This window comes from Somniosus microcephalus, chromosome 27 (assembly GCF_052327205.1).
Source record: "Somniosus microcephalus isolate GS21.2 chromosome 27, FLI_Smic_1.0, whole genome shotgun sequence".
NCBI lineage: Eukaryota > Metazoa > Chordata > Chondrichthyes > Squaliformes > Somniosidae > Somniosus > Somniosus microcephalus.
In genome coordinates, this window is record NC_141013.1 from 9237568 (window position 1) to 9257642 (window position 20075).

At 48.7% G+C, this 20075-nt stretch overlaps 1 protein-coding gene across 2 annotated transcripts in view; it reads left to right on the plus strand.

Moving 5' to 3' along the window:
- Window positions 1-20075, plus strand: part of coro2ba (coronin, actin binding protein, 2Ba) — a 248999-nt gene that overhangs the window by 185877 nt on the left and 43047 nt on the right. For both annotated transcript variants that reach the window (XM_085968481.1, XM_085968482.1), the window contains exons 4-5: window positions 12621-12770; window positions 14577-14741. In XM_085968481.1, coding sequence (XP_085824607.1) covers window positions 12621-12770; window positions 14577-14741 — 315 coding nt within the window. The remainder of the gene's footprint in view (window positions 1-12620; window positions 12771-14576; window positions 14742-20075) is intronic.

A 20075-nucleotide genomic window follows, 5' to 3' on the forward strand; every position in this document is an offset into this window, starting at 1 on the left:
CGGCCGTGCCTTCAGCCGCCTGGGCCCTAAGCTCTGGAATTCCCTCCCTAAACCTCTCCGCCTCTCCCTCCTCCTTTAAGACACTCCTTAAAACCTCCCTCTTTGACCACCTGCCCTAATATCTCCTTATGTGGATCGGTGTCAAATTTAGTTTGACAATCGCTCCCGTGAAGCGCCTTGGGACATTTTACTATGTTAAAGGCACCATATAAATACAAGTTGTTGTTGTTACAATGTGGTGACAGACGAGGTAGATTTTACAAATTAGTGCCTTGCGATGCGACCCTCGAGGGTAACGAAATCTCCAAGGTCAACTCACAATTTTCCTTCCATTAGACTCAAATTCCCAATACCTTCTTCAATTGTGTTGGGAGCAGTAACTTAATGTAAAACCGTTCCCAAAGTGGCACTGTCTGACTATAATGTACATGGCACGCTGTGATAGTGAGAGTTCCAATGAGTTGAGGTTATGGACGACCTATCATATCACCAAACACCCTAAGAAAGAACTTGCATTTATATAGCACCTTTCACAACATCAGTACCTCCCAAAGCTCTTCACAGCCAATTAAGTAGTTTGGAATTGTGGTCACTGTTGTAATGTAGGATACACAGCAGCCAATTTGCGCACAGCAAGCTCCCACAAACAGCAATGTGATAATGACCAGATAATCTGATTCCGGTTTAGGTTGAGGGATAAATATTGGCCAGGACACTGGGGAGAACTCCCCTGCTCGTCTTCAAAATAGTGCTGTGGGATCTTTTATATCCACCCGAGAGGGCAGACGGGGGCCTCAGTTTAACGTCTCATCCGAAAGACGGCACCTCCGGCAGTGCAGCACTCCCTCAGCACTGCACTGGGACTGTCGGCCTGGAATTATGTGCTCAAGTCTATGGAGTGGGGCTCGAACCCATGAACTTCTAACTCCGAGGTGCTATAGGAATGCAAATTCTTCCTTCCTTCCTTCCTTCAGTAACAGATTTGCCATTTCTCTATGGGATGGCCTGGCCAGGGGTAAGGAAAAAATCAGAGACCTTTTACACACACACCCTAGTGACGGACCGAGGAGAAGTATTTCAATTTCAATTTCAATTTTATTTGTCACATAACCAAATACAGCAAGTGAAATCCAGTCAGTGAAATGCTTTTTTCTTAACGAGCCGAGCGCACCAAGCAGCAAAGGACACTTAGCTGCCTGGTACGCACGGAGCCCGCAAGGACGGCAGCCATCTTCATCGGCGCCATCACAATAGGGTCCGCTCTCGCCTCGCTCCGCCTTTCCCGCACTCCTGCCCAACAATCTTCAGCCGCCGTGGTACCGACGTCCCGGGGCCTGTGTAGTAACCTGGGAGGTTATGAGTAACCTGATCCACCAGGTGGTGCTGTGGCAATTGGTCTCCTGAGTTAAGTATGATCTGTACTGGTGGTACTCTTTGTTTTTGCTGCCTCATGGCAGAAGCTTTTATGTGCAAGTGTTGATTAAACCATGTTAAGGAGTTAACCTGTGTCTGTCTCCATCTATGGCCACCTCAAGATACCACATATGGCGACGAGAATAAAGGACGGAAGAGTTTTGGAGTATTCGGAAGAGGTGCTCGGGTTGGTTAGCAAACTAGTCGGAAAAGCACGAGGCTAGGCCGCGGGAGTCGAAACGGAGTTTGATTTTTTGGCTGAATGACCGGACTCCAAAGATGACAGGAATGGTAGGCTCCGTGGCACCTTTTGACAGCAAGTCGCAGTCTTGGGAGGAGTATTGTGAAATACTGGGCCATTTCTTTATGGCAAACGAGGTGGACAGGGCTGAAAAGAAAAGGGCCATGTTATTGAGTTGTGTGGGAGCGCAAACCTATACACGGATGAGGAATCAGCTGAGCCCGGAGTGGCCAGGAGAAAAATCTTTTGACGAGTTGGTGAGTCTACTAAAGAATCATTTCAATCCGAAACCTAGTGAAATAGTACAGAGATGGAAATTCAATTCGAGGATTCGGAGGCCGGAAGAAAGCGTTACTGAGTATGTGGAGGAGCTTCGGAAGCTCGCACAGGACTGTAATTTTGGAAATGCGCTCACAGTCATGTTAAGGGACAGACTAGTATGCGGAGTTAACGACGACAGTATACAGCAAAGGTTGCTGTCAGAAGAAGGATTAACGTTTGAGACGGCACTTAAAAAAGCACAAGCCATGGAGATGGCTAACAAGGACATTAAGGACTTAAACAGTATGAGCAAGGAGAAATGGAGTAAACCAGTGGGAGGAGCTGTTTTCAAGATGGAAGCTGGCGCGAAAAGTCCACCAGTCGGGGTTGGGGATTGCTACCGATGTGGCGGGACGAGCCATTATGCAAAGGACTGCAGGTTTGCAAAGACAAAGTGCCACAATTGTGGAAAAATAGGGCACTTAAAGAAAGTCTGTAAAAGGGCAGTGAGTGAGAGAAGCAGTGCTAAAGGGGCAAAGCATGCTAAAGGGGGGAGGGAGAAGTACACAAAGCGGGCAAATTACATACAAGAGGAAGAGTCTAGTGAGTCTAGTGAGGAGGTTTTCACTATATACAGAATAGACACTTCAAGGTCCAACGTACCCCCTCTCACTCAGTATTTGATAGTGAACGGAGGTCAAGTAAAGTTTGAGATTGACACCGGATGTAGTGTAACCATAATGTCGCAGACTGAGTACGCCAAGCTATGGGGGGAAGCAAAAGTACCAGAGCTAGGTACATGCCCCATTAGTCTCAAAACCTACACAGGACAGAAGGTGGACATTTTGGGGGTGGCCGAAGTACAAGTGGAACACAAAGGAGTCACCAAAGAGCTTACGGTGGTAGTGGTAGCAGGGTCAGGGCCAAACCTGTTAGGGCGAGGGTGGATCAGTGAGTTGAGTGTGGACTGGCAGGCAATGAATAAAATGGAGGACAGTACAGAGGCACTGCAAGAAGTGCTGATGAAGCATGAGTTAGTGTTCAAGGACGAACTGGGCACCTTAAGGGGAGCCACAGCCAAGATTCATGTAGCCAGTGATGCCACGCCTCGTTTCTTTAAACCAAGGTCGGTACCTTTTGCAATGAAAACCAAGGTTGAGGCGGAACTAGATCGCCTGCTAAAGGACAAAGTAATAGAACCAGTGAAATTTTCAGACTGGGCGGCACCAATAGTCCCGGTATTGAAGCCCGACGGTAACGTAAGGGTGTGTGGTGACTATAAGTTAGCTGTGACTGCGGGCCCGCGCGGAGCTGAGGGCTGCTGCCGTGTTCCTGACTCACCGCTGTTCGTTCACTTTCAAAGTCACAACCGAAAGAGTCGACGGATAAGTCGGTCAGGAAGTTACCATGGCATTTAAAGATACTGGCAAAGCACCTGTGGAACAGGAGGTTGCAATCCACCGCATTAGAATTACCTTGACCAGCCGAAATGTAAAATCACTTGAGAAAGTTTGTGCCGATCTAATTCGTGGTGCCAAAGAGAAGAATCTGAAGGTCAAGGGACCTGTTCGCATGCCTACTAAGACTCTGTGTACACCCGGAACTTCGGTTATGGACCTAAATGGATACCAGGACTAATCCAGGACATTACAGGACCTGTGTTGTACTCCGTGTTACTAGGGGATGGTCGAGGGGTTTGTCGGCATGTGGATCAGCTTTTCAGCTGGCAGCAGGGGGAACTGCCTCAGATGGAACAAAGGGCAGTAGAGGAGGCTGTTCCAGGACCCAGCACGGCTTATAAGGTGCCAGTGGACACTGGTACTGCCAGGCCACAGCGGGACAGAGTAAAACCAATATCAGAGACTACTCCAATCTCAAGTGCGAATGAATCTGAGAATCCACCACAAGTGGAATTAAGACGTTCACAAAGGATTCGCAAGCAACCAGAAAGACTTATACAAACCTGTTAAATTAGTCAGGGGTTAACCATGGTTAGAGCATACTGGTTAATTAAAACGTAGTACCTAGTAAGGGTTATTGTTTAAGAATTGCATACGGCAATCTTAAGGGGGGAGGAGTGTAGTAACCTGGGAGGTTATGAGTAACCTGATCCACCAGGTGGTGCTGTGGCAATTGGTCTCCTGAGTTAAGTATGATCTGTACTGGTGGTACTCTTTGTTTTTGCTGCCTCATTGCAGAAGCTTTTATGTGCAAGTGTTGATTAAACTATGTTAAGGAGTTAACCTGTGTCTGTCTCCATCTATGGCCACCTCAAGATACCACAGCCTGCTTCTCCCTGGCTCTCCTTCCACCCGGTCTGACCTCCGAGCCTCCCACGGTGTCCGACCTTCCAGGGCCTGCTTTTCCCGCCCTCAGTCCGCTGGCCGCCTCCCCTCCTACCGGTTCGATCTCCGAGCCTCCCGCCGAGGAGCTGCCGGCTGCCGTGCTACAGCGGGTCGTCGTGGTCTCCATCGCTGCTTCTGCTGACTCCCCGCCGACTCACCGAACTCATCAGCGCCGATGCACAGTGTCTGTAGCAGGAGTGGGCCGACCGACTCAGGGAGAGCGCTTACCCTGCGACCGCCACGGACGCCATCTTGACCTGACCCTACATTGGGGAGACCAAACGCAGATTGGGCGACCGCTTTGCGGAACACCTCCGTTCAGTCCGTAAGGGTGACCCTGAGCTTCCGGTCGCCTGTCACTTTAATTCACCGCTTCACTCCCACTCTGATCTCTCTGTGTCCTCGGCCTATTACATTGTTCCAATGAAGCTCAACGTAAGCTCGAGGAACAGCACCTCATCTTTCAATTAGGCACTTTACAGCCTGCCGGACTCAACATCGAGTTCAACAATTTCAGATAATAATCCCTGCCCCCATTTTTCATGCTGTATGATTTTTGCCATTCCCATTTGCAACATTTTATCTTTCCTGCCTTTTACAAAAGTACAGGGTGTTCTTTCTATTCCTTCCTCCCCTCCTAACCGCCCCCCCACCCCGTCTCTGCACCTGCTTAATATCTGTTACATCTCCAGCTTTTTCCAGTTCTGATGAAGGGCCCCAGACCTGAAACATTAACTCTGTTTCTCTCTCCACGGATGCTGCCTGGCCTGCTGAGTATTTCCAGCATTTTCTGTTGTTATTTCAGATTGCCAGCATCCGCAGTATTTTGCTATTATATTAGTATTTGAGGCTCCTTCAGTGGCTCACTGGGAATTGGTGTAGAACTTGGCCTTGAATAGACCAGAAAGTCCCCAGGTTCAAGCCTGCTCTGTGCAGGGGCAGCAACAGGAATTGGAATGGTGGGACTGTTGTATGAGAAGAGATTGAGTAAACTAGGCCTGTATTCTCTTGAATTCAGAAGGAGAGGGGATCTCATTGAAGCATACAACATTATTACAGGGCTTGATAGGGTGGATGCTGGGAGAATGTTTCCCTTGGCTGGGGAGTCTAGAACCAGGGGCCACAGCCTCAGGATAACGGGTAGGCCATTCAGGACTGAGATGAGAAGAAATTTCTTCACACAGAGGGTGGTGAATCTTTGGAATTCTCTACCCCAGAGGGCTGTGGAGGCTCAGTCGTTTGGTATATTCAAAACAGAAGTCGATAGATTTCTGACTAGTAAAGCATCAAGGGATATGGCGATAGGGCTGGTGAATGGAGTTGAGGCAGAAGATCAGCCATGATCTCATTGAATGGCGGAGCAGGCTCGAAGGGCCGAATGGCCTACTCCTGCTCCTATTTCTTATGTTCTTATGAAAAACTTGCATTTTTAGAGCGCCTTTCACGATCTCAGTGCGTCCCCAAAGCGTTTTACAGCCAATTAAGTACTTTTTGAAGTGTAGTCACTGTTGTAATGTAGGAACTCTACAATTATCCTCAGCATCCCATTGACACAGACACCAAGTCAACGAGGGCTGCCCTTGCTCATCGCTATTCAGTGACTCCTGCTGGCTATGTGGACAATGGGTGAGGGCTTGCTTGGGCTGGGCTGTGACACCTTCCACAGGCAAATAGTCTGCACTGTCTAGGACCACACAAGAATGGCCCTGGACGCCTGTGGGATCGTACCGTGAGAGTCAACACCTTCAGGAGAGGATGAGGGGGAGGAGAAAGAGAGGGATTAATGAGGGAAGGTTACCCAGCAATTCTCTCGAGGGCAGTCGGTACTGGGAAGTACAAGGAAAATATAAAAGGGTGTTTACCTTCAGCACGAATGAATGTATTAATTAACTGCACCATCCTCCCACAGAAGGCTGTTGAAAGGGCAGCAAGCTGGGGTTGCAGGAGTTTCTCAATCTGACTAACGCGAGACAGTTTAATTACAGCGCACAGCTGAAACGACAAGATCATTAAAGCACCCCGGGCTAATGATGGTTTCTCCCGATGTGATTCAGCTCCAACACACACCGTCCAACTCCAGTAAACCACTGACGTCCTCCCAACCAGCACTCAACATTCTAACACAAAAATGTGCTTTTGGAAATCATTAAAAAAAAAATCATTCATGGGATGTGAGCATCCAGCCTTTATTGCCCATCCCTAGTTGCCCTTGAGAAGGTGGTGGTGAGCTGCCTTCTTGAACCACTGCAGTCCATGTGGTGAGTTACAACTGAGTGTCATTTCAGAGGGCAGTTAAGAGCCAACCACATTGCTGTGGGTCTGGAGTCACATATAGGCCAGACCGGGTAAGGATGGTAGATTTCCTTCCCTAAAGGGCATTAGTGAACCAGATGGGTTTTACAACAATCCGATACAGGAAACTTTGGTTTATCCGGAGGTTATATGTCCGGAATACTCGATCTAACGGCAAAAATCAGGAGCCGTTTTCTATATGTTTTTTCAGTTCTCGTTGCTTTTTTTTTTCCCAGTCAAGCACTGCAAGGTCTGTAGCCATAGCAACAGCTTCAGACGCTTGCAGCTGCAGCTGACTGTTTTGAAGCTGTTGCTAAGCAACAGGATTTGTTGCTTCACACGGAGCTTTTCACAGTTCCGTATGTTTAAACATTAACTCTGGTATGTCCGGCACTTTTGATGTTATGGCACCAGCTCGGTCCAGTCAGTGCCGGATATCAGAAAGTTTCCTGTAACTATTACTAATACTAGCTTTTTATTCCAGATTTATTTGATTAACTGAATTAAAATTCCCCAGCTGGTGGGATTTGAACTCACATCTCTAGATTATTAGTGCAGGTCTCTGGATTACTAACCCACTGATGTTACCACTACACTACCGCTCCTAATATGCAAGTGAGTTGCTTGTAAGCAATGTCCCCTTTAAATTTTTTTGGGTGCGTGGCCCCTTTAACGGGGAAGGGGTAGAAGGAAGGGGGAGGGGAAGGGGCTAGTAGCATTCATCTGTGTCTGGACCATTTAAAATAAGGATGTTACATACGAACATACAACATTGACAGGCTGGTAAAGACCAGGTGGTCCATTGAGCCTGTCCCACACCATGAGGCCGGAGCATCGTGACTAGACACTTCTTCCCTGCAGCCCTGTAATCTCCTGGGAGAGGTAAAAAAAATACAGAGAAAAAATAACAAGGGCAATAAGGAGGAAAAACTCTGGAAAACCAGTCCGGGAATCACACGGACCGAGTGTTCTCTATAAAGACACTGACCTTCTCTATGAAGCGATCTCTGCCCCAGTCAGGACCCGGTCCAGCTCCCTCTCGAATGCAGAGAGTCAGCGCCCACCGCACCAGGCAACACATTCCTGAGGCTCACTGCTCTCTGCTTTCTTTTTTTTTTAACAAAAATTCCCCTTTTCCGCCCATAAACACTGACTCCTGAAGGCCAGGGCCCCTCGCCCAAGTGACCACTGAGACAGTTCGACTGGGGAGGGGCGGGGCGGGGGGGGCCAGATCCTGTCCAGTTTTCAGCAGCAGATACTGGATAGTGATCAAGAGCAGAAACACCTGGCTCGTTTCTTTTCTTATCCCCCCTTCCCAGAGACAGGGGCCTCTCAGGCCAAGTGTAGCGACCCAATGAGGTCAGCTAACTCAGCACAGGCCAGGGATCAGAAAGAAAGAAAGACTTGCATTTATATAGCGCCTTTCACGACCACCAGACATCCCAAAGTGCTTTACAGCCAATGAAGTACTTTTTGAAGTGTAGTCACTGTTGTAATGTGGGAAACACAGCAGGCATTTTGCACACAGCAAGCTCCCATAAACAGCAATGTGAAAATGACCGGATAATCTGTTTTTGTTATGTTGGTTGAGGGAGAAATATTGGCCAGGACATCGGGGAGAACTCCCCTGCTCTTCTTCGAAATAGTGCCCTGGGATCTTTTACATCCACCTGAGAGAGCCAACCGGGCCTCGGTTTAACATCTCATCTAAAAGACGGCACCTCCGACAGTGCAGCACTCCCTCAGTACTGCACTGGGAGTGTCAGCCTAGGTTTATGTGCTCAAGTCCCTCGACACAAGAGCTCTGTGTGGTGCCTTTGCTCACTAAGTCATTGGGGGAGCTGTTGGTCTCCTGGGGGTCAGGGAGGGTTACAATCTTGCTAATGATACTGATTTTAAAATGGATCCCGCTTTCATTAAATGCTAAGGATAAACTTTCCAGCAATAACTTTAATACAAAAGCCTTAGTTAGGCCTAATCATGGTGCCAGATTTTGCAATGACTGTGATTTAAAACATTCAGGAGGCTCATAGCAATGTTCCCTTTAATTTTTTTTTGGGTGCGTGGCCCCTTTAAGGGGCTGCGGGGCCCATTCAAAATACCGCGCAGGTGCGGTCTTTCCTATTTAAAAGCCGATGAGCTGGCTGCATGGCCGCGCAGCTTTAAGAGAACATTGGCTCCTAGTGCCTTCTGACAATTGCAGTCAGACATTGCTCCCTCATACAGTGGCCCCAAACGCTGGAATGTGTTTCTGTGCTGCTTCCCAGGCCTGTGGAAGTTGGCCAACGTGTGTGAGGCCTGGTGCGTGAGGCCTGGTGTGTGAGGCCTGGTGCGTGAGGCCTGGTGCGTGAGGCCTGGTGCTCACCTTGTGTTGGTGCTGAATTGTTTGCTGCCCAAACAGCTATCGAAGGACCTCACCGTGCTGTGTGCAGTGAAACCCTTGATATTCCCATTTCTATCCCTCAAGGATTGCTGTCCCTCAACAACACCAACTTGTATTTCTATAGCGCCTCTTTAACGTAGTAAAATGTCCCAAGGCGCTTCACAGGAGCGATTATCAAACAAAATTTGACACCGAGCCCTGTTCCTGGGACTAGGGACAGGGTCACTGGCAAGGCTTGGAAGCTAAGCAGAGCCAGGCCTGGTTAGTACCTGGAGGGGTGACCATCAGGGAAGACCAGGTGCAGAAGGTCACTGGAAGGAGCCCCGAGGAGGGGCGGTTGGTGAGAAGGTCACGGAAGGAGCCCCGGGAGGGGCGGTTGGTGAGCAGGCCCGGGCATTGGGCTGAAGATTGTCGGACAGGAGGAATGGTGGAAATGGAATGGCGGCGCGCACAGACGCAGCGGCTTTGCTTCTCCCAGGACGGTGCTATTTACGTTTAATGTTAATGTTATTTGTATGGGACTCATGGGAGCTTGCAAGATCACATTTCGTTGTTCATGTACTTGTGCATTGTACAATGACAATAAAGTTGAATTATTATTATAAGGAGACAATAGGACTGATGACCAAAAGCTTGGTCAAAGAGGTAGGTTTTAAGGAGCGTCTTAAAGGAGGAGAGAGAGGCAGAGAGGTTTAGGGAGGGAATTCCAGAGCTCCGGGCCCAGGCAGCTGAAGGCACGTTGCTGGAGGGACCCGGGACTAAGTTCCTGTCCAGGTCCGACGTTGCAGCTTCCCACAGCCAATGGGAGCGAAGCTGTGGTGCTCGCAAGGAATTGTGGGCAATGAAGAGGTCTGAGAATTAAAGGGGCCACGCACACTGAAGCAATAATTAATAAAATGCAGTGAATCAATGCATTTTTCAGCCCTTTTGGCCTTTTAAGAAATATTTAAAAGAAGTTCCAAATGTGAATATTCAGCAGCTAAAGCTGAATTTCCTTCCTAACTTCAACAAATGGGAAAACTGCCTCAGCACGAACACAAATGGCTCAGCAAACCAGGGAAGGGGCGCCAACGGTCTCACATGCAGCACTCCAGCTTTGGGCAGGGGGTCTACACTGCAAGAGTGGCCCTCTATCCACAGGGGCCAGGAGGCCCTCCAGAAAGAACTTTTCACATTTCTTGTAGCAAGCCACCATTTCAATAAAATCCAAAAAAACCCAGTCCAAACCCTTAAATTCAAACTTACCTGAATGATGTGTGTGTCCCTTTAAGAGCTGCAGACATCGCCACTGTCAGCCTGCCTGCACGCCAGGTTAACTTGGCATGCTTAGGACCCAGCGCTGAATTCAGCGCGAGGGCCGAGGTTCGCGTTGGTGACCTTAAGTCGATTGATGTCACCGCGTCGCCATTTTTTCTTTCAAGGCGCTGCCAGTTACCGGCAGCGCAAAGGGGGAAAGGAATACGGCGGCCGCGGCGGGACCTGCCACACGCTGGCGAAAGAGCGGCGGCCACAATTTTATCGCCATTTCATGGCGCTACGGAGCAGCGCTCAACAGATGAATTTCTAGCCCATAATGTTTAATAAGTGACATTCAAAAGGACGAGGTCACCTCGTAACCCAGTTCCTGGTGGATGTGGACCCACCTCATAAAACCGCCCCTAATTCAGCACTGATTGGCAACACCATTCAGAGGGACCACAAGGCAGGCTGGTGTAAAAACCAACACGCAGCTTTGCAAAAACCTGCTGCCCTGTTCTCCGAAGGGTCCTGCTATTAACGGGAGAGGGGAGTTCATCGCCATTTCCAACAGGCAGAACCAAGCTGTACCATGATGTCTTGCCTGATGCCTGTTTTGCTGGTAGTGTAAATACTTTGAATGGCTCATATTTGTAATGAATGTGTTAAAATAGTGCAGAGGAATTACAGATGAACAAGGGAACAACTGTTGCTGGATATTTCAGCCCAGCAGTGAATTATTTGCCCCTTTCTCCCAAATCACATTAACGTTTCACTAATGTAATATGTTCCATACGGTCTGTCTCTCAGGAGGTGAAATGTCAGTCTGTGCTCATGCCAAGTTACCCGTGCTCTCACACTATGGTCAGACTGTTCCAGTAAATCAGATCGCTCCCCTCTATTTCTCCGCTGAGCCCCTAGATTGATATATTTGCATTACGTACCTACGAACAGGAGCAGAGCACATTCCTAATAACGTTGCAGGGGCTGTTTTTTTAAAGCATGTGATTTGAAGGCAGTTTGCCCCATGGATCAAGCCTGACATCAGTTAGTAAGAGTGAGGCAGTGAGCTCCTGAAGGGGTCATTCCCCGAGACAAGCCATTCTTTTTCACGGAGAATTGAACTTGCTCTGAATAGGAATCAGCTGGAGCTTATAGCAACAGCAGAAAGAGCAACATTGCCAACACTTGCAAATTTGTTAACCATTTACTGATTGTGTGTGTGATTCACAGAGATAGACAGGAGGAAACATTCTCCGTCTCCCTTCTGTCCCAATGAATTTCACACATTAAACAACAATGATTTGTGTTTATATAGCGCTTTTAACATAGTAAATAGTCCCAAGGCGCTTCACACAGGAGCGATTATCAAACAAAATTTGACACTGAGCCACATAAGGTGATATTAGGACAGGTGACCAAAAGCTTGGTCAAAGCGATAGGTTTTAAGGAGCATCTTAAAGGAGGAGAGAGAGGTAGAGAGGCAGAGAGGTTTAGGGAGGGAATTCCAGAACTTAGGGCCCAGGCAGCTGAAGGCACGGCCGCCAATGGTGGAGCGATTAAAATCAGGGAGGCACAAGAGGCCAGAATTGGAGGAGCGCAGAGATCTTGGAGGGTTGAAAAATGGGGATGCGCAAGAGAAAAAGTAGGGCAAGAGGGCACAAGGGCAGGGTTGTAAAGGACAAGTTTCGGACAGATGCCAGGAAATATTTCTTTACGGAAGAGGTGATCAACAGCTGGGATGGGTTTTGTGAGGAAGGAGGGTTGAGGCCAGAATACTGGGCTCATTTAAAACACAGCCAGCTGCTCTAATAGGGAGATGGTAGAGTTGGCATTCTGGACGGATGAGCTATCAGAGGGAGGAAAGCCCTTCTTCCTGTTGTGGTGTGTGGAATGCAATGGGCCAGTCTTGATTAACAAACATTATAAGATTATATTGTCCTAGAATTATTGCTGAAATACCTTCAGGGGTGGAGGAGAAAGTTGACAGAATTCTCTTAGTGTGGGAGTTTTGCTTAGTTATTTTCCATTGGGGACGGTGCAAATTCTGTTTGGTCTCTTGGATGGACTCGGCCTGATTGGCTCAACGGGTTTTTCTCTTTATATATTTTATTAAAATCTTATCACACCGTGTCTCAGAATAAGGGGTCAGCCATCTAGGACTGAGATGAGGAGAAATTTCTTCACTCAGAGGGTGGTGAATCTTTGGAATTCTCTACCCCAGAGGGCTGTGGAGGCTCAGTCGTTGAGTATATTCAAGACAGAGATTGATAGATTTTTGAATATTAAGGGAATCAAGTGATATGGGGATAGTTCAGGAAAGTGGAGATGAGGTAGAAGATCAGCCATATTGAATGGTGAAGCAGGCTCAAAGGGCCAAATGGCCGACTCCTGCTTCTATTTCTTATGTTCTTATGTCTTAAATGATTTGTGTTGTTGTTGTTCCCAGGTGAGACTATGGGAGATTCCAGAAGGTGGTCTGAAGCGGAATATGACAGAATCCATTCTAGAGCTGTATGGACACAGTCGGCGAGTTGGACTAATCGAGTGGCATCCCACAACCAATAATATCTTATTTAGCGCAGGTTATGATTATAAGGTAAAAGATTCCATGAGTTTCCTCTCCCTCTTCTGGTTCAGTTTGATGTTCTGGGGCACGTCTGATGGTCTGACTAAGTAAAGGAAAGACCTTACTGAGGGAGCGCTGCACCGTCGGAGGTGCTGTCTTTCAGATGAGACATTAAACCGAGGCCCCGTCTACCCGCTCAGGTGGACGTAGAAGGGGAGTTCTTCCCAGTGTCCTGAGCAACAGTTATCCCTCAACAAACATCACTAAAACAGATTATCTGGTCATTTTCACATTGCTGTCTGTGGGAGGTTGCTGGGCGCAAATTGTCTTTTTTATTCGTTCACAGGATGTGGGCGTTGCTGGCAAGGCCAGCATTTATTGCCCATCCCGAATTGCCCTTGAGAAGGCGGTGGTGAGCCGTCTTCTTGAACCGCTGCAGTCTGTGTGGTGATGGTACTTCCACAGTGCTGTTAGGGAGGGAGTTCCAGGATTTTGACCCAGCGACGATGAAGGATCGGCGATATACTTCTAAGTCAGGATGGTGTGTGACTTGGAGGGAAACTTGCAGGCGGTGGTGTTCCCATGCGCCTGCTGCCCTTGTCCTTCTAGGTGGTAGAGGTCGTGGGTTTGGGAGGTGCCGTTGAAGAAGTTGGCTGCCATGTTTCTTTACATTACAACTGTGACTACACTTCAAAAGTACTTCATTGGTTGTAAAGCACTTTGGGAAATCTTGAGGTTGTGAAAGGCGCTGTATAACTGTAAGTCTTTCATATACTCATATAAAGCACCTTATCACATCCTCCCAGTCTCAGAGTGCTTTATAGCCAATGGATTATTTATGAAGTACAGTTGCTGTGCTATGTAGTCAAATATGACAGCCACACCGCTGGGGCAGAGCAATCAGAGCTTTACCTTGTACGTACCCAGTGTTGTATCTGCTCTTAGACACTTTTACCACTCCACCATGCTGGAGCGTTCTGTGGCAGTGAGATACTCCACCTTAGGGCAACTGAAACACTGGCAAAACTAAGCCTTTCCGGTAGAAGTGTGCGTTCAAATGATTGATCACCTCGAGAAATTGATACGGGTCAGGGAGAGGTCCAACACAAGGCTCCCTGGGCTTGGGGAATTAGGCATCGTCCCTTTAACCCGAGAGCGGAGTATGAAGCCAGCGGACTGAGGGAATGAAAATCTCCTCTGGCTTCTGACAGTCGGCGTCTTATACGACACGTGTTGGCCGTTTTAATTTGAGTGGGCATAAGCCCGTAGCAGATTGCCCTAATTTGACACCAGTTGGCAACCTCACTCAGCAAAGCCACAGATTGGCTGGGGTGATAAATGGAAAATGTCTCATTAGCGCAGGAGGGGGGAGGGGGTGCTCTTCTGAGAATGGCACTGAGGCACATTGTCAAGACAGAGTAGACGCAGCTTTCCTCTGCCTCTAACCATTGTAGACTTGGTCCGGGAGTGTCTGAAATAGAAAGCCTTCCTTTTTCGAGCGCTAACACACCTTAACTGGATGAGCATAAAACTTGCAACAACAACAAAAAAATGAAAAAAGGGGAGAAATCCTCACTGATTCGAAAGGCCAGCAGAAAACTCCGGGACAGATGGGCGAGGTGGTACAAAAAGATGGCGTCAATAGCTGATTGTAAAATATAATCAATGTCTGATATAAGGTCTGAGGAAGATCTCATCTGTAAACAAAGTGAGTACAGTATAAAGGAAAATGTCAGACATGTTTGCCAACTGGGTCAAGTTCAGGCACTGAAGTCGTTTGTGTACGAGGCAAAGAGTGCTGATGTGTATCTCAATGTGACCATTTCATTCTCTTAGATCCTGATCTGGAACCTAGACACTGGCGAGCCTGTAAAGATGATAGACTGTCACTCAGACGTCGTCCTCTGCATGTCCTTTAACACAGACGGAAGCCTCTTTGCCACCACCTGCAAGGACAAGAAGCTGAGGGTCATCGAACCGCGCTCTGGCAGAGTGCTACAAGTAAATAAATAAACGTTTCGGCACAGTGCAATGCTTTGTTCTCTCCACACAAGACGTTAGTAATAAGCAGCAGACAAAAGGGGTTTGATTGTCAGTGACTCAGTAGCGGCACAATGCACAACAGTGACCTGTGAATGGGCGAACACCCAACGTCCTTACCAAGAAGCGAGCCTTGTTCACTGGTGGTCACTGTCCAGTGTTGAACATAATGTTTATTTTTAGGATGAGCAACTGGGAACCATTGGCTGGTTAAATGCATTGTCTCCCAAGGGCTGTTTGTATTTTTCCTATATTCTCCCCTCCCCTCCTGAAGGAGAGATACAGCAGCCCCCTTGTACCTTGACTGAGTGTCCACTTTCATGGACCTGTAAGTGTTGGTCGGCTACTGAACTCCAACCAGAGGTAGCGGACCTAAGAGGGAGTGAGAGCAGAGCCTGAGGATATAAAGAGCGCGGCAGAGCGAGGCCCGAGAGCGGAGGTAGCGGACCGGAGAGGGAGCGAGAGCAGAGCCTGAGGATATAAAAAGCGTGGCAGAGCGAGGCCCGAGTGCGGAGGTAGCGGACCGGAGAGGGAGCGAGAGCAGAGCCTGAGGATATAAAAAGCGTGGCAGAGCGAGGCCCGAGAGCGGAGGTAGCGGACCTGAGAGGGAACGAGAGCAGAGCCTGAGGATATAAAGAGCGCGGCAGAGCGAGGCCCGAGAGCAGAGGCAGCGGAGCGGAGAGGGAGCGAGAGCAGAGCCTGAGGATATAAAGAGCGCGGCAGAGCGAGGCCCGAGAGCGGAGGTAGCGGACCTGAGAGGGAGCGAGAGCAGAGCCTGAGGATATAAAGAGCGCGGCCCGAGAGCAGAGGCAGCGGACCTGAGAGGGAGCGAGAGCGGAGCCTGAGGATATAAAGAGCGCGGCAGAGCGAGGCCCGAGAGCAGAGGCAGCGGACCGGAGAGGGAGCGAGAGCAGAGCCTGAGGATATAAAAAGCGTGGCAGAGCGAGGCCCGAGAGCGGAGGTAGCGGACCTGGAGCAGAGCGAGAGCGGAGCCTGAGGATATAAAGAGCGCGGCAGAGCGAGGCCCGAGAGCAGAGGCAGCGGACCGGAGAGGGAGCGAGAGCAGAGCCTGAGGATATAAAAAGCGTGGCAGAGCGAGGCCCGAGAGCGGAGGTAGCGGACCTGAGAGGGAACGAGAGCAGAGCCTGAGAATATAAAGAGCGCGGCCCGAGAGCAGAGGCAGCGGACCTGAGAGGGAGCGAGAGCGGAGCCTGAGGATATAAAGAGCGCGGCAGAGCGAGGCCCGAGAGCAGAGGCAGCGGACCTGCAGCGGAGCGAGAGCGGAGCCTGAGGATATAAAGAGCGCGGCAGAGCGAGGCCCGAGAGCAGAGGCAGCGGACCTGCAGCGGAGCGAGAGCGGAGCCTGAGGATATAAAGAGCGCGGCAGAGCGAGGCCCGAGAGCGGAGGCAGCGGACCTGGAGCAGAGCGAGAGCGGAGCCTGAGGATATAAAGAGCACAGCACAGCGAGGCCCGAGAGCAGAGGCAGCGGACCTGGAGCGGAGCGAGAGTGGAGCCTGAGGATATAAAGAGCGCGGCAGAGTGAGGCCTGAGAGCAGAGGCAGTGGACCAGACAACAAAAACAAGGAGTGATGTCACAGGAAAGCAGGGAAGTGATTGGTTGGTCAGTATTTCTCTCTTTATCTTGGGCATTGGTTTAAATTAAGAGCCGGGATTAAAAACTAAACGTTCAAAAAGAGGGAGCTGATTGGTGAGTACCTGGTAAGTGTTTTTACTTGGCTTTCTTAAAGTTTTAAGTTTATTCCAGCTAGGTTAGTAAATGGTCTGTTAATTAGAGGTATGGCAGAGCAGCTCACACCCGTGGAATGCACACCCTGTGCCATGTGGGAAACCCTGGACACCTCCCATGGTCTGGACGACCACACGTGCGGGAAGTGTCGCCAGCTACAGCAGCTCGAGCACCGGGTTACGGAGCTTGAGCGGCGGCTGCAGTCACTGCTGTGCATCCGCGAGGCTGAGTGTGGTGTATGTGCCTTTAAGAGCCCCAGGTGTGCTGTAATGCCGGTGATTGCCACTCGGGCTATATAAGCCTGTGTATTGTGTATATCCGTTAGAACCCCTCCCCAGACTTTGCTTAGTAAATACCTATGAACCAACTCCTGTCTTCAGTTTCTTTATCAACGCACGGACACTACAGTGGCGACGAAGTGGAAACGGACTTACCTGCAATTCGGCAGCACCTCAAGGACATCGATTCCTCGGGCGTCCAGAAGACTCAAGGAAGTGAGAGAAGCTGTGGTTTCACCAACTGGCCAAGCTGGTGGCAGGTACTGCGCTAATCCTTCCTGGGCGTCAGGCTGGGGCTCCAGCGGCTGGCTCTACAGCTGAGACAGGCAGCGAAATCGGAGGCAAGCAATAACGGACTGGGAGGGAGCACTCGGGAGACGGCCGGCGCGGCTGCAAGCCGGTCGGCGTTCAGACCTACAGAGAGAGTCCGGCGGGAACGAGTCTCCAGCTGTAAATAAATAAAAAAATAAAAAAAGAACGGAAACCGCGGGAAACAGCGTTGTCATCGGCAGCAGCGGCGGGAAAGCGCGGGAAGCACCATATCTTTTCTACAGAAAAGAAAGAAAAGCGCGGGAAGCGCCATATCTTTTCTAAGATGCCTAATTCTGGCAATATTGATGCTTTTGATAACGAGATAGAGGATTGGACCACATATGTGGAAAGAGTGGAGATATATTGCACCGCAAATGGAATAGAAGATGAAAAAAAAGCTTCAGTACTTCTGGATCTAATGGGCGCAAAGACATACAAGCTGCTACGAAACTTAATCACTCCAGCCGAACCGATGGACAAGAATTTTAAGGAGATTGTTGATACCCTACACTGCCAATTCGAGGCAGGACTGGCAGATTCTCTGCGAGACAAATTCGTCTGCGATCCCCTAAGTGTAGAAACACAAAAAAAGCTATTTTCTGAGAAAGATTTAACACTGGACAAGGCTTTCAGTGCAATAGGAGCTGCAGAGATACAGCAAAGGCCACAGGACTTCGGCACCCATGAAATGACACGGGGTTTCGAGAGATGTTATCGCTGCGGCAGATCCACCCATGACCAGAGGGACTGCTGGTTCAAGGACAAATCATGCAGGCAATGCGGAAAGATGGGACACATTCCACGTGTGTGCCGATCTGGAAAAAAAAAATCCACTAACAGGAAAAGAATCAATAAGGAAAAGCACAGAAAGGTACAAATGATGACGGACAGTAGCTCCGAAGACCAGAAGAGCGATAGCGACTCCGGGAACAAGAGACTAAGCTCCCTCAAATTACATAATGTAATTGCCAAAGAAGATTACCAGACCATTTGGGTTACCCTCACAATAGCAGGGTCCCCAGTTAAAATGGAGCTAGATACAGGATCAGCTCTGACCGTCATAAATCGACGGGATTACGAGCGGCTATTTCCGCATATACCTTTAAAAGACACATCCATTATCTTGAAAACATATACAGGGCAGAAAGTATACCCCAAAGGAAAAATAAGGGTGCCTGTTGTATACAACGGCAAGGAAATACCGAAGTTGTATTTATACGTTCTACAAGATGGTGGTCCACCGCTGTTGGGACGTGGATGGATCAGAAAAATACGTTTAGACTGGCACTCCATTCAGGCACTGACGGTGACCAGTAAGGAAAAAAATGATGATGACGTCATACCTGAACGATTAAAAGACATCTTGGCCAACGCCAAGGAAGTGTTTCAAGAGAAACTAGGAACCTTGAAAGGCATCACCGCCTCAATAAAAGTGGAAGATGCAGCAATTCCCAAGTTTTTTAAGGCAAGACCATACGCAATTCGTCCAGCAGTCGAGGCAGAGCTGGAGAATTTGGAAAAGGCAGGCGTATTATCTAAAATAGATTGGAGCGAGTGGGCAACACCCATCGTCCCAGTCATGAAGAAAGCATTGAAGAATGATAAATCTGAAGAACAGAGAAAAATTCGCATCTGTGGAGACTTCAAGGTGACTGTAAACCCGGTCCTTCACACGGTACAGTATCCTCTTCCGAGGATAGAAGATATTTTCGCCTCACTATCCAGAGGGAAACGTTTCACCAAAATTGACTTGGCACAGGCATATGTACAGATGGAGGTTGAAGAGGCCTCTAAAAAATATCTCACGATAAATACACACAAAGGTCTGTACCAGTACAATCGACTGGTTTTCGGAGTAGCATCCGCTCCAGCTATCTGGCAAAGAGCTATGGAGCAAGTCCTCCAAGGGATTCCGGGGACTCAATGCTACCTAGACGACATCCTTGTAACAGGAGAAAACGACAACGAGCACCTTGCCAATTTAGAGCAGGTGCTCACTAGGCTGAGAGAACAGGGCCTACGAGCAAATCGCCCCAAGTGCGAATTTTTCCGAAATCAAATATCATATTGTGGCCACATAATAAATAAGGAAGGGTTGCATAAGTCACCTGAAAAAATTGAAGCGGTCATAAAAGCCCCAGCACCTGAAAATGTTTCACAATTAAGGTCGTTCCTGGGATTAATAAATTACTATCATAAATTTTTACCAAACTTATCAACTCTTCTCCACCCTCTTAATGAACTGCTACAAACAGGAGTAATTTGGAAATGGAACGAAGACTGCAAATGTGCCTTCCATAAATGCAAAGACTTAATCACATCCAAAGAAGTTTTGGCTCATTACAACCCATCACTGCCAATCAGACTGGCGTGCGATGCATCCCCTTACAGCATAGGAGCAGTATTATCGCATAAATTCCCTGATGGCTCGGAACGGCCGATAGCTTTTGCGTCACGCTCATTGAACTCAGCTGAGCGTAACTATGCCCAAATCGACAGGGAAGTACTCAGCCTGGTATGGGGAGTAAAGAAATTCAACCATTACCTACATGGACAAAAATTTACCTTGTTGACTGACCATCAACCCCTCATCTCCATATTCAACCCTAAAAAGGGTGTTCCCATTATGACAGCGCAAAGGCTACAGAGGTGGTCCCTTTTTCTAGGGGCACACCAATACAACATAGAATACAAAGGGTCAAAACAGCATGGGAATGCTGACGGTTTATCGCGCCTACCGTTGCCAACGGTAGAAGAGGCACCTACAGTAGACCCAATGGAGATGTTCCACTCTACCATAGTGGAATGTCTACCAGTAACAAATTCTACCATTGAAAGGGAGACGAGAAATGACCCGACTCTTTCACGGGTCTACGATTTAACAGTGAAGGGATGGCCAGCACATGGCGAACCACTGTTACCAGCATTCTCGCAAAGAAGAGAACAGCTGTCAGTGT